At 36.2% G+C, this 13,286-nt stretch overlaps 1 protein-coding gene across 1 annotated transcript in view; it reads right to left on the bottom strand.

Annotated features, from left to right (window-relative positions):
- Positions 1-13,286, bottom strand: part of LETM1 (leucine zipper and EF-hand containing transmembrane protein 1) — a 29,742-nt gene that overhangs the window by 11,858 nt on the left and 4,598 nt on the right. Inside the window, exons 3-9 of the mRNA XM_082758857.1 lie at positions 12,701-13,157; positions 8,823-8,966; positions 6,930-7,067; positions 3,693-3,896; positions 3,077-3,196; positions 2,331-2,462; positions 254-424 (exon numbers count right to left, since the gene is read on the bottom strand). Of these exons, the coding sequence (XP_082614983.1) occupies positions 254-424; positions 2,331-2,462; positions 3,077-3,196; positions 3,693-3,896; positions 6,930-7,067; positions 8,823-8,966; positions 12,701-13,157 (1,366 nt within the window). The remainder of the gene's footprint in view (positions 1-253; positions 425-2,330; positions 2,463-3,076; positions 3,197-3,692; positions 3,897-6,929; positions 7,068-8,822; positions 8,967-12,700; positions 13,158-13,286) is intronic.

Below are 13,286 nucleotides of genomic sequence, written 5' to 3'. Positions count from 1 at the left end.
TAGAGGAATAAATGGTTTCTTTCATTACTCTGATTAAGAAGAGAAATCAGAGATACATAAGGCAAAGTCTCTGTTTCACGGTGAATCCTTCTGTACTGTATTCTGTCTTAATGTTTTCCCACCTTTTTTTGCACGTAGACCTAAAGTCCAGTTTACTGCAGACAGTGTGTGGAACAGAGGCAATAACCCATAACATGCTGCTTTTCATCACGACACTGATGTTTATTTCTCAGCAGTTGAGAACAGAACTTACAACTTGAAGGGTTTCTTTGGCTTTCTCTGCAGCTTCAGACATTCTTTCCAACTCTTTTTCTTCATTTTCTTTCCTGATGGCTTCTTCCTCCTGAAGTGTTGCTTCCAGTCGTGCTTTGTTATCTATTTTCTCACCTTCAACTTCTGCCACTTTGACTTGAGCCTCTTTGGCCTAAAAATAATGCAAGAGGTCTATAAAAATCTCTCTCTTTCTACATAACATAAACAGTCTGTATACCGTTACTGAGATAGGTAGTACAGGTATGCTAATGAATGCAATTAAAACACCAGAAAACTGTCCTATTTTTTCCCCCATTTTTCAGAAAAAGATTATTCTTTCTCTGAAAATGAGAGTTTTCCATTCTGAAAGTGTAATACATTCTTCATTCTCTTTCTTTCAAGATCACCAATAATCTATTCAAATAATTTCTCTCTTTACAAAACATTAACATTTTCACAGCAAAAGACTGAAATAATTGGTTTTCCTGAAATTGTCTTGATTACAAGTCTTGCTTTTGCAGTTTCCAAGTTCCAGTTTCTAAGTTTATCTAACCCTACATAAGTTTGGTTCATGGCCTCTTTGCTAAGGATATTCTCAATTAAGAAGCTAATATACAGGGATGCATAGAATACTTCGTGGTATGTTGTATAGTAGAATAGGAAACAGTTTCAGTCTCTGAGTGAACGTAATAAACCATCTCCTGTTATTTATTAATTCTTAGAACAGTATCACAGAAGAAATTGGTCTCATATAGATTTGAGGGTAAACAATTTAACACTAAAGTGACAAAGAAACAGCACAGGACAAGCAGATCTAATTGTAACACTGGAGCAGAAAAATACAGTAAAAGCTATTACTGATGGCAAGGTTTCTTGAAGTGTACCTTTGCAACAAAAACCACAAACAGCTATGTTAAGAGGAACACAGTTGTGCATCTATTTTCAACTCCTGGCTGAGTTTAACACTGAATAAATCCAAATTTTTACACATCAGGTAAACCAAGAAAAATAGCAAAACACCATACACTTAAGAACTACGTGGTGCGCTAATAACTGGATTTGTAAACCACATAAAAGGTTCCACTTCTGAAATATAGAAACAATAAAAATCTGCCTCAAGGATCTCCACAGCTGTTATTGCTATTAAGGTAGAAATGAATTCATTTCAAGTGATAACTAACCTCCATTATGATAGGAAAGATGGAATTCACATAAAAAGCACCACTAGAGAGAATGACTGATTTTAATAGATCTTTCTTCCACAAACCGGAGGTATTTTTCTAGCATTACTGTTCATAACACATATACACAATTTGGTGAAACAAAATTTAAGTCCTGTAAGAGAATAACGCAACTTTATCCATACAGTCTGCTTTTGGCCAAAGTCACACTTGGATCTGTAAACCTACATAACAAGTTGTTTTGAAGATAGAATTAATTTTGATACGAGCAACTGAGCTCAGCCATGACAGCTTCCAGATCCAACAAGAAATCAGTAAGTCAAGAGCCATATCCCAGCCTGTCATGTCTCAGTCAATTTTCAATGGAAGATTGTAGATATGTGACATTTATGAGTATTTCCACCTCTGTTCTTCATGAAGTGGAAAATTATGATCAGCAGTTTCACCTTTCATTCTTAAATGTGGCTTGAGAAATTTCATCTACACATGAAAAGGTCTGAATTCATCTAGAACAACCACCAATACCCAGAAAAAGAAATCCATAGAGCAACTCAAACTTCAACTCCATGTCTTGTAACATAATCAACATAGCAGCAGAGCCTGCAAACACTGTATGCATTTTTATATTGCCTACAGTGTAGTTTGGATTTTATTCAAGTAAAAGTGTATTGCATATATTTCTATACTACTGTCTACCCTCATGCAATGAAATAATGCTTTTCATTTGCTTTATTCTCAGGCCCCTCCAAATCCAACCAGTGTGTTCCAAGGCCACTCAAATAAACCTACCCATTTTTCAGCTTTTCAAAGAAAAGAATGAAGAATATCTACTGCTCTAAACAGGATTTTCAGTGATGATAATGAGAGTTAGTTATGAACTGTATAAATCATACTTACAACACTCTCTGGTAGTGTCTGAAGCGTTGTTTTGAGCTGATCAGCTGGAGAAAGGGTGTCTGGAAGATACATGGCTCTGGATAAAATTAGCAGTGAAGTAGGGATTTCCTGGTTCAGGTGCAGATCTAGCCACTATGAATACAATACATAAAACAGAAACCTTCAGCTTTTGGATTTCTTTCTCTTTTGACAAATCAATTCAAGCATATACACAAGAGTAAATTCTAATTTTTATTACTAGTTATCAATCAACATCCTAGCACAGGAGCTACAGCCTATAAGCAGCAAAAAATTAAAGAGAAATTGCATTGAAGAGGTGTTTGAAGAAGTATTTTGTTTGAAGATGTACAGAATATTTGAGGAATTATTTTGTTTCTTATGCATCTTCCTCTAAACCAGACAACCAAAAGACAAAATTTATTTTCTCTAAGATATACTCAGATAAAAGTGTTGTTTTTTTTTTTTTTTTTTTTTAGAGTAATACAGATAGTTAACAAGACAAAGGGGCAAAATTAAAAACATATTTAAGACTATGTATGTATTTGCATCATCAAAACATCATGGCCCAGTTAAAAACCAGAAGCTACTATTTACTTATACAGTACATATGACAAAAGCTTATTAAGGAGACTGTTTTAGCCCTGCCTTTAATAAGAACAGAATCAAAATATCTTACCAGAATCATAACAAGAATCATAGCTAGCAATTACAATTAAGCCTGGGCATTCAATGTTGCAAAAGCATACCTGTTTAAGCTGTTCTTTGAGACGCTCCTCTGTCACACCAAGGGCTCTCATTCCTCGTGCACGACACGCTGCCTGCAGCTCTTTAACAGTCAGGGTATCAACTCCTTCTTCAGCAATCAGCTGCACAGAACATAAAATAAACTCAACATGTAACAGCTCAAAAATGAAAAACAACCATCAACGTGCTCCCAGAAGTCTTTTTTTTTTTTTTTTTTTTTTTTTTTTTTTACAATGGCCACTAGAGGCTGCTGTGATAACACAAAACAGCCTGCACTTCTCAAACAGCAGTGAACATTATACTGTGATCTTAACAGCTCCATCATGGTAATGCCAATTTATCTCTGAGTACGTATTTATAATAGCTCCTTCACAAGTTATAGTTTCACAAAAATGCTCTTCTTTTTAATACGATTAATTTCATTGTAATTAATGGTAGATAAAAAATGGCAGGTTTTTCTTTAGAGAGACATAAGATTACAAAAACTCTTGAAGCCTTTTTAAGTTAGCTCAAAAAAAATTAAGACAAAAACAGGAAAATACTTAGAAAAAGTTTACAGAAATACACCCAGTCTTACACATAAACATTATTAACCAGTACATATTTCAAATGACTCACTTTGTCATCTGCTTTTATACTTCTCAGCCTCATAGTCAACTGGAAACGGAGGAAGTTATTTGTCCCAATTGATTGAAGTTCCAGCAATTTACAAAGTGCCACCAGCTGAGGCCTGGTAAGATTGTCCAGAGTCAACTCATCTTCAAATAGTTTCGAGAACCTTAAGATCTCTTCATTACTGGGTCTTTCGCCAGTTTCCCTGATCTGTAAGAAAAACAAAGAAACAAAAAGCCTTTCAAAGCAAATTCCATGCTTGGACATTATTTTGAACAATAAGAATTGATCTCATTTGTCAGGTACTTTGCCTCAACTTTCGTAATAGGAAATAAGATATAAGGAAGTCATGTTTTTTGTTGTTGTTGTTTTTTGTTTTTGTCTTTTTTTTTTCCAAAAAATAAGCGTTTACTATAAAAGACAATAGAGTTGATGGTGTTAACAGTTCCCAACAGCACTGCATAATGCACTTAGCTAGATAAAATCAATCAAAACCAACAATTAGATGCATATGTATACTAATGAGTAGTTCTCTCTGAATTGGCACTGCCTTGAAATATCTCAAAATACCTAAGAGAAGTACAGAAGAACAGTTGCTACGGAAGTCATGTAGGCAAGTATTCTTTCTGGTACCATGTTTAGTGAACATAAAGCATGTTAAAAGCATCAGTCTGTTAAGATACACTGAGAAGCATGCCACAATTTCCAATTGTAAATATTTGCAACATTGGGGTCCCTATGAAGTGATAATTTGGGAACTTGCCTACCTAAATCCTCTCCACAACTGCGACTGTTACAATATTGTTTTGCTTCAAATTCCTAGCTGTTCTGCAGCATCTCAATGCAAACACGCTTGAAGTTACTCCAAAGTATAAACCACTATCTGGCAGAACACTGAATGAATCTAGATGGAAGGATCTATGTAAATGCTTATACAAATGCAAAGTTAAGTCTTTACATAATGTGTACTTCACAGTAATTAAATTGAAATACTAGAAGCAAAAATAACAGTTTAAAGCAGGAAAAAAAATCCTTAGTCTCATCAGGGCATAGTAGAACTTTGTTATGTATAATGCTGTTGATTATACTATTTTAAGTATACCATTAAGTGCTTATGGGCGATATTACTGAATCAAAAATTTACAGAACCTAACAATCAAAGACTAACTTCCAGCCACTTAACACCTTCAGTTTAAAGAGTAGATAGACAAAAATTTCCTAATCCCTCTACCCTTTTTAAGCCCTGCAAACATAAGTTAACTGATAGTAAGTACAGTCTAAAATCCTAATATTACCTATATAGCCTGGTTTATTGCACCTACTTGTTTTAGTTAACTCAACTCTTTTAATCAATAGCTGATTAATAAAAGATAAAGATTTGGATGGTTTTGAATCCATTAACTTCCCGGATGGCTGGGTAGCAGAGAAACTAATTCTGAGAAAGGAAGGTCAAAGGCCTTGTTACTCCGTATCACCAGCTCCTTCAACACAGGAGCTAATACTGGAACCTTAGGAAAACATTAAAAGTATTTTCTTCTTTGCTTAAAGCTGAGTTTTGGCAGAGACAAAATACGTAGAGAAAGAGGGAAAAAAACACCCTATTTCTTTAGAGTGCAAATTGACACTTCATCATGAGCTACAAAACAAGACAGTTCTGAAACAAACTTGTTAAAGCCTGTAATCAGTGGATCCTGTAGAAGCAAATACTTCAATGCAGAAGCAGTGGGGAAACATTTAACCTTCTTTTTACTCTGACATTTATTTTCTAGGATGGTGAAATGACATCAAAGTTCGTCTCCATGGCACAAACGAGAAAGTTATGGCTGTAAAAAGCACACCCACACATAAGGAAAGCAGGGCCCGAAGCTTCCTTTTAGTCATCACAGAAGCTTGGAACTCCCCCTAGCAAAAGTGGAGTGATACGTCATTAATTTCCATAGAAATTAACCCCTGAATTTAAATTCTTAGTCGTTCTTTCAAAAGAAAATGAAATGTTTCAAATATGAATCATGGCAGTGGCATGCTCCCAGAGTCTGCAGAAGGAAGTTTTAATGCTTCTGGTACTAGTCATGGTAACTAATCACTTGAGATTTTCTGCAGATAAAAAAGGACAGAAACCCTTGACTGCAAAGCAGCTTCAAAGTACATGGACTTTGCAAGCAGATACTGGCACAAGTTGCCAACAGCAATACCATTATTGGAAGTACCCCACTTGCTGCCATCAACTTATTACCCCACCCTTTAAGAAGTTTAGTCTCTGCACTCACAAGCAGAAAAAGCTCAAGCTAACTAACAAGCCTTGAAAAGCTCAGGTCTCAAATCCCCAGGCTTGTGTGTCTTTTTCTGTGCAAAGGGCAAGACCCCCTGTCTTTGCTTAAAACTCTCAGCCATTCCTACTCTCCTCAAGAAGAGAGATGACACTTTTACTTTCAGAAAAGCACCTGGCAGCAGCAGATGGTCCTTGTCTCAGTTGAACAGCCCCACAACTACAGAAAGCAGAAGTGTGAGTGGACTGAGATGAATCCTATCCTGAGAAGATTTATGAATGCATTTTTCTTCTCTCCAGAGAATACCTTACCTACTACTTGGTGAAAGGAAACAACTATCAAACCTAGCGGCGGTCAACTTATGAGGGAGGTGTTTGACGTGCAGTCTATGTTCCAGCAAGTGTGATAATAGAAAAAACTTGTACCAAATATAACACCCATATTCTAGCGAAACCCTAAATTCTAGTCAGCATCTCAAAGGATTTCAGCTGTATAGAAACTGTGTTAAAAAAAAAAAATGAAGATAGGATTAAATATGACAAAAAAAGAACAAACTTTACATTTCCTCCAATGACTTTTAATCAGGTACTTAGGAAAGAACTATTTGTCTTTGCATTTTAACACCCAGTGTTCACAAAACCAGGCCAAAAACTACGTGTAAACACTGCATACGTACTCTTTGGGATGTCAGAATTAACTCATTAACAAAGAGATAAGATAAGAACGCAAAGAAAACGAGCAGAAGTATATTCCTTCTAGAATTAAGGAGAGAGTAAGAGCATCAGCTAGAATACAAAAGCTAAGAACAGTGAAGTATTACGTGCAAAAAAAAGAAATCTATCCTGAAGAAAATCCTGCTCTTTCAAATCCAACAGAACAGGTAGTTGATGATATGTAAAGGGAAGGAAAGGGAACTGCCAATTACCACAGACCAAACAAAAATATCAAGCTTTTTTTTTTTTTTTTTTTTTTTTACCTTTTGAAAGAAAGTTGAAAAATCTTTTGTAACATTTCCTTTGGCTGCTTTATTTTTTAAGGCCATCTCCTCAATCGTGTCTTGAAGGAATTTAGCCAATTCAAGCTTTACTCTCAGTTGTTTCTTCAATCTCTCCTCCTGTTAAAAAAAAAAATTTGGTTTTAAATGTTCATTCCAAAGATACAGGCACTAAATACCACTTCTTCTGCCCTCAGACAAGTTATTTGCAGTGCTTAAATCACACAAATTCAGGTTGAACAGCGCAAAGCTCCATAAAGCACAAGGTGCAATGCCAACAGAGTGGAGTACAGCATGAGTGGCCTCACCCACTACTACTAACATGAACCCACCCACCTAGGAACAAAAAAACAGAAAGTAATCAACTTTGGTTTGGCTAACTCCCAACTCTTGTATCCAGGTCACGTTCTACTTCACACCTCACCCAAAATAAAAGGGGGATTTATTGCAGAATTAGAACTTAATAGTTACTTAGATGCAATATACAATTCCCAGTGATTGACTGTATCTGTGGCTGACTGGGAGGTCACTACCTACAAACCTCATGTAATTATTCTGTGTTCTGATACGGAGAATTTTTCAGGGTCTGAGGGAAAGGGGAGAACGGTCTGGTTGCTTTTACAAAGCACTAAACAAGAAAAATTAAATGAAGCTTAGACCAAATGATATATATGAAGCTATTTAAAATACTTAGCATAGATACAAAAAAACTTGCATCAAGAATAAAGACAACCAAAGACTGACAAATGTAATGCAAAGTGGAAAAAAAGTTTTGCAGCTTTCGTTTCTGCTCTGTAACAGTCATAGAAAACAGATACCAAAAAACAAATAAATAGAAAAAACAAAAACAAAAAAAAAAAGAGAAGCTAACACCCTTGACAGCTAAGCAAGCACCTGCATGTACAAAACAGAAAGCTAGGGTGGCGCTGGTTCATTCCTAGATGTTAACAGCAAAATAATCAGAACAGCATCAAAAATACACCCCAATACTGACGAAAAATATCTAGTAGTCCAAACAGTAGGTTATCTTTAGTAATAACCTAATATTGGTGTTGGATATGGCTGAAACATAGTTTAGGTCACACACTAGAATGTGAAAAAAAAAAAAAAACTCAGAAACATAGTTAGGCCTATACTAGGATCATCTGGAGCAATCATCCTAAAAATCCCTTCACAGCCTCAAATGTATGTCAAGTTTTGCTGCTCCTATGTAACTTCTGAGCATTATTTTCTGTTTTTATTTGACAAAATAAGAAGCTTTTTTCCTGCTTTTATTTAATAAAACTGTTTTCTCTTCCATATATACGACAAACCAGGAAACTGAAATGCTATTCTGTTAATTACTGCAGCACTGTTTACTTTACTATCCTGCCTGTGGAACCTTATTTAAATGTGTAGCTACCAATAACCCTCAAGTAGATTTTTCCATTCTGTATCTCTTAGTACCTTATAAAATTTTATTTTGGCTTAAAAAAATATTTATTTAGTAATAATATACTTTAATTTTACATAGCAATATAAAGCCTTATAAATCATTAGAACAGCTTAATAACAGTAAGTTGCCAAATATTCTTCCTGAAATTGTTACAGAATAAAATAATCTGTAAAATAAAATATGATCTTAACTAGAATGATGCATGTATTTTCCTGCTCACTAAAAATAATTTTAAAAAAGCCATTACAGCTTTTGTTGGTTATAAAACTATATTAGCTACAAGAAAGCACTTAATTAACTTTTAATTAAGAATTAAATCACGGATTTTGTTAATAGGATTCCCCAGACATGCACAGCAGGCATAAAGTATGTTCAGGTAACATTTAACAGGCAAGCTTTAAGTTTTTCCAAGCAAAATTGAAACAAATTCACTTACTTACCTTTTTAGACTTTGTCTCAAATGTAGAGGGAAGCATATTAGGGAACAACTTAAGAGCTACTGGAAGTAAAAATTCCATAAATGGGACAACGAGAAAAACTAGGAAAGGAACCAAGCGGAAGAGGTCAGCGCATATTCGAAGAAACTGGAAGAAATAAAAAAAAAAGTGTATTGATAAGCAAAATGTTATATATTTATTTCAAAAATACTCTGTATTAGAATCAAAATTACCACTTAAATATAGCTACATTTGCCAGAAAGGAAATTTAAAATAACATAAAGAGCGTGAAGAAGTCAGGTTTTAGTATCTTTTTCTTAAAGTTGCTATATACTACAGAGTGCCAGAGTTTCTGCAGTTTTCAATGCTATAGAAAGTATTTCAAAAGCCTCACTGTGTCTCAATAGGATTATTGAACAAGTATCTCATTTAAACCTCTTAAAAGCACCTGAAAACAGGAGGTGGTCATTTGTTGCTGTTAAAGCTGCTTAACTTCTTTTATTCATCTTTATTTGTGCTCCACCACTTCTTACATGCATGAGCTACTATGGACTAAGTAATCAAGAATAAAATGAAAGATCCCTCCCCCCTGGCCTTATAACAATTGTAATGTACATTTAAATCCAGGGTAATGAGCCCAGCTTGGTAGATTTTTATTTTATTTTTTTTTAAGTTAGGGCTTTTCTAGAGCAGTAATCCCCCTGAAGCAGGCAGATGCATTAGTTACTAAATCTTGAACTGCATGAAATAAATATTGCCCTTTTGATTTCTGTACACCCACAAGCACATGAATTAGGCCATACAGTCTGTAGTCATATTTTCAGAACTCTGAAGCTTAATAACTTGGTTTATATTGGGGGAGTGCAGATCCTGCTTGACTCTGTCTCATTTCATAAAGCAAATAAGCAGTTATTGGGAATAATGGCAGTTCCTAAATCAGAGACTGAAGGCCAAATGTACACTACTGCCACAGCACTGTCAGTCAACATCATGACTTAATAAATAGTTATGATTGATAAAAACTAGAAACATAAATGCTATTACACAAGTAAATATATGCTTCTTCCTTTCTTTCCCTCCCCAAAACTGATGCCAATCCAGGGAAAACAACAGCAACAAACAGCCCGTACAAGCTGCGTGCTGCTGTGGAACCACTTTGTAGAGTACAAAACCAATAAAACTTTAGTCACCATTTTCTTGGCATAAAACCACCCCGAGATCTTATATATGATTTAAGGAAAGCACACACTTCTCAGACGCAAAGTTAGACATTTTTTGCTGTATGAAACGAATTCAGCTTCCCAGAAAGGAAGCTTTGGTCCATTGTTTACGGATTCAAACATGTTTCCATTCATTCCAACAATAGAAGATAAATGAATACCAGGGGGTTCAAAAGGATGTAAGAAAGTTCAGAAGAAAAATTTAAGTCATACAGACAAGTATATTTTCCCTAGAAAAAGTTCAAATGATTGTACAGAATGCAATGCAGTGGTCCTATTTCTATCCAGCATCTATTTTTAGATACTGAAAGTATTTGTATGTGGTGAAATCCAAACCTAAAGAAGCAGTTTTACAACTGGATTAAGCTAACGTAACACTAACCCGAGATAATGCATTAAGTCATAAATGTGCACCAGCAGTCCCAACGTGAAGGCACACCACTGATCCAGCTAAAACTAACCCATAAATACATACGCAGACATGCAGAAAAGGATTAGCACAAACTAAAAAGGGGTGGGGTGGGGTGAAGCACTTGTATTTAAGCACCAAGCAGGACTGGCGACTTCTGCAGCAGCACAGTCCTGGATCAGCTTCCATAAACCATGAAACTGCATGAAACTGAAAGAAAGACATCTGTGCACATAACCTAATGCAGTGGTGCATGATTACACACACATTGTTTGGCAGTACAGCGTGAAGGACTTGTGACTGCTCTATCTGCTGCTGCAGCTCACATACTACACACTCCCCTTATTTCTCTCCCCAGTACAGGAGGGTCCGTTAAGGTCGATGTACTTACCACAAGCTCTGTAGTATCTGCCATCTAGCCTAAATGACCTGAGCTATCCTGCTGTAGAAAGCAGTTTTTAAACAACCAGTGCTGTATTTTGCATGCTTTCCTTCTTCCTGACTTATCTCCTAAGCATACAGAAGTGACCCTGTTGAGTCCAAGCCCCACCAGCAATCGTACGTGGAGAATTTTGGGCCTGATTTTTGGTTTACATAAGCAGTAGTTCCCTTGCATTAGCCACGCTGCAATTGCTTGTTAATGTGGTTAGATTACTTGGCTATCTTTCCATTATTGCCTCCAAAGAGGAAGGAAAAGGCAGGCAGAAATAACTCATTTGTCAGTTTGAGTGAAGATAAGATTTTTCTGGACTGTCGGTTCATGCACGGTTAAATACATTTAAAGCAGTATGTCCTCCAAATATATACATATAAATATATTTAGGAATATATATACTTAAGAAGTCCAGGAGCAACATTTCTGTGTTTTAGACTTCTTTAAATCAGTCTGCGTTTAAGGCTAAATTAAAAAAAAAAAAAAAAAAAAAAAGCTGCTAAAGAAAAATAAAGGTTTAAAATAAGCATGTGCAAGGGTTTTGTTCAGCTATAGGCTGTTTTGCTCTTCACTGACCCTAGGTTCAAAGCCTACCACAATTTTATTTCAGAAACAGGACATCCTCTACCTCCACACCAAGAAAGTACACAACCTTGATTGAGAAAATCACATTGCTGTAGTTCTTAAAACTATTTTTCCTACAGCTTCCACACAGACTGTAGCATCTCTTTGTACATTGTAAGAAGAGATTATACATCAACATGAACATCAACTTACACCTGCACAAGAAACTCCTATTTTATTTAAAATAGGAGAAAGTGCTCTTCTGAAAAAAAAAATAAAGTTCAGGAAGGCCAAACGCCACTAGAGAGCTATGAGAAAGACAGTTCCGTGGTCGCTAACTGGCAGTACTAAAGAACAATCAGGTGAACAAACCCATCTATTGACCAAACAGTGCATGCCTGTCCAAAGATACCATATTAATTCTATAGGTTCATGCCTTCTAGTACTCAGTTCTGATCTTTCAGCAGAAGCATTTCCATGGTATTCGTATTTTTCTCTCATTTGTATCATTTCACACAACTATGGCTCAGCAAACACCAAAGATGCAGGAAAGCCAATGGTTCCAGTCCTGCCTTGTGGAAGATTTTTGATTCCATTTTAAACCATAAATTAATAAGTCTCACTTGGTTTTCCCAATATCCCAAACCTCTGAACAAGGCAGCACAAACTAGAACTGCCACTTCCTCAAGTCCCGCTGTCCTCACTTCCCCCCCTCTCCTCAGCTGCTCTTTCTTCACAATACACAATCTCCTCTTCTATGTCAGCACAGACTTTTAAATTTATTGCTGAGCAATGCTCTGGCTGGATCAGCTGCCAAATGCACTCTTGTACCAGCAGAAAGTAGTGTGAAGATGCTGAGACCAAATACCATCAACCACTGCTGCTGTAGCAGGAGATGAAAACTGATACATATGCATTTCTGTCATTTGTCTAATCCTGCAAATATAGGAAAAGAAATGTTTCTGCATACTTCACTGAACCGTGATACTTTCAAATTGTCCATGAAAATGGTCAATTGTTAATCATTACTTTGTAAAATTAGGTACATAACGAGGAAATACTTGTCAAATTCATCAAATCAAAAGTTTTTAGTGAACACGCAGGGAGTTACTAAAAGGAGGAGGAGGGACGAGGAGAGAAATCAACACAGCAATTTTAGTTCTAGGAGCAACACCCAACAAAAAGAATGAATTCAGTTGGAAAAAATTGAGCGATCAGTATGGTCACTACAATGAAATTGGTTTTCACTCAGTACCTGTCTCCGTTCTCGACGTGACAGCGTATTTCCATGAAGGATTCTCCAGAGCATCCTTGCAGCTATTTTTGTGTCGATCCATAGTAACCGAAAGCCATGGTAATAATGCTTCAGCTCATCCACAATCCTCTGTCCAATAGATTTTTTCACGACTTCCACCTCCGTTGGACTATATACAGGTCCTCCTTCCTCCAGCTTCTTGTTTTTGTCCTTTAAGGACTTCAGTGACTTTTCAACTATGGAGTCATCTTGAAGGGAACGCGAAGAATGCCACCATCTAACTGGAAGATACCGGGGACCTAAAACACCTATGGCTGCTAGGGGCATCCATGAGCCAGAAGAGCTCATAAGAGTAAAGTACGTTCGTTCAGATCCTCTAGTCCAACAACAGTAGTGGTCTTTTTTGGAGTATGCATAAACAGGAGAGACACTAGTGCAATATTTAAAGTGTACAGTCCTTCAAAAGAAAAAGAAAGCATTCAAGGATTAACAACAGATGCTGCATCAGTTGAGAAACATCTAACATATGTTTTAGGAAAGCCAAGAAAACCTACGAATCCCAAGACCGGGATGTCTAAACGTTTAG

The sequence above is a fragment of the Aythya marila genome (assembly GCF_965140915.1).
Source record: "Aythya marila genome assembly, chromosome: 4".
Lineage (NCBI taxonomy): Eukaryota > Metazoa > Chordata > Aves > Anseriformes > Anatidae > Aythya > Aythya marila.
Note: the sequence above shows the minus strand (reverse complement) of the source record. Positions and strands in the feature narration are given on the sequence as shown.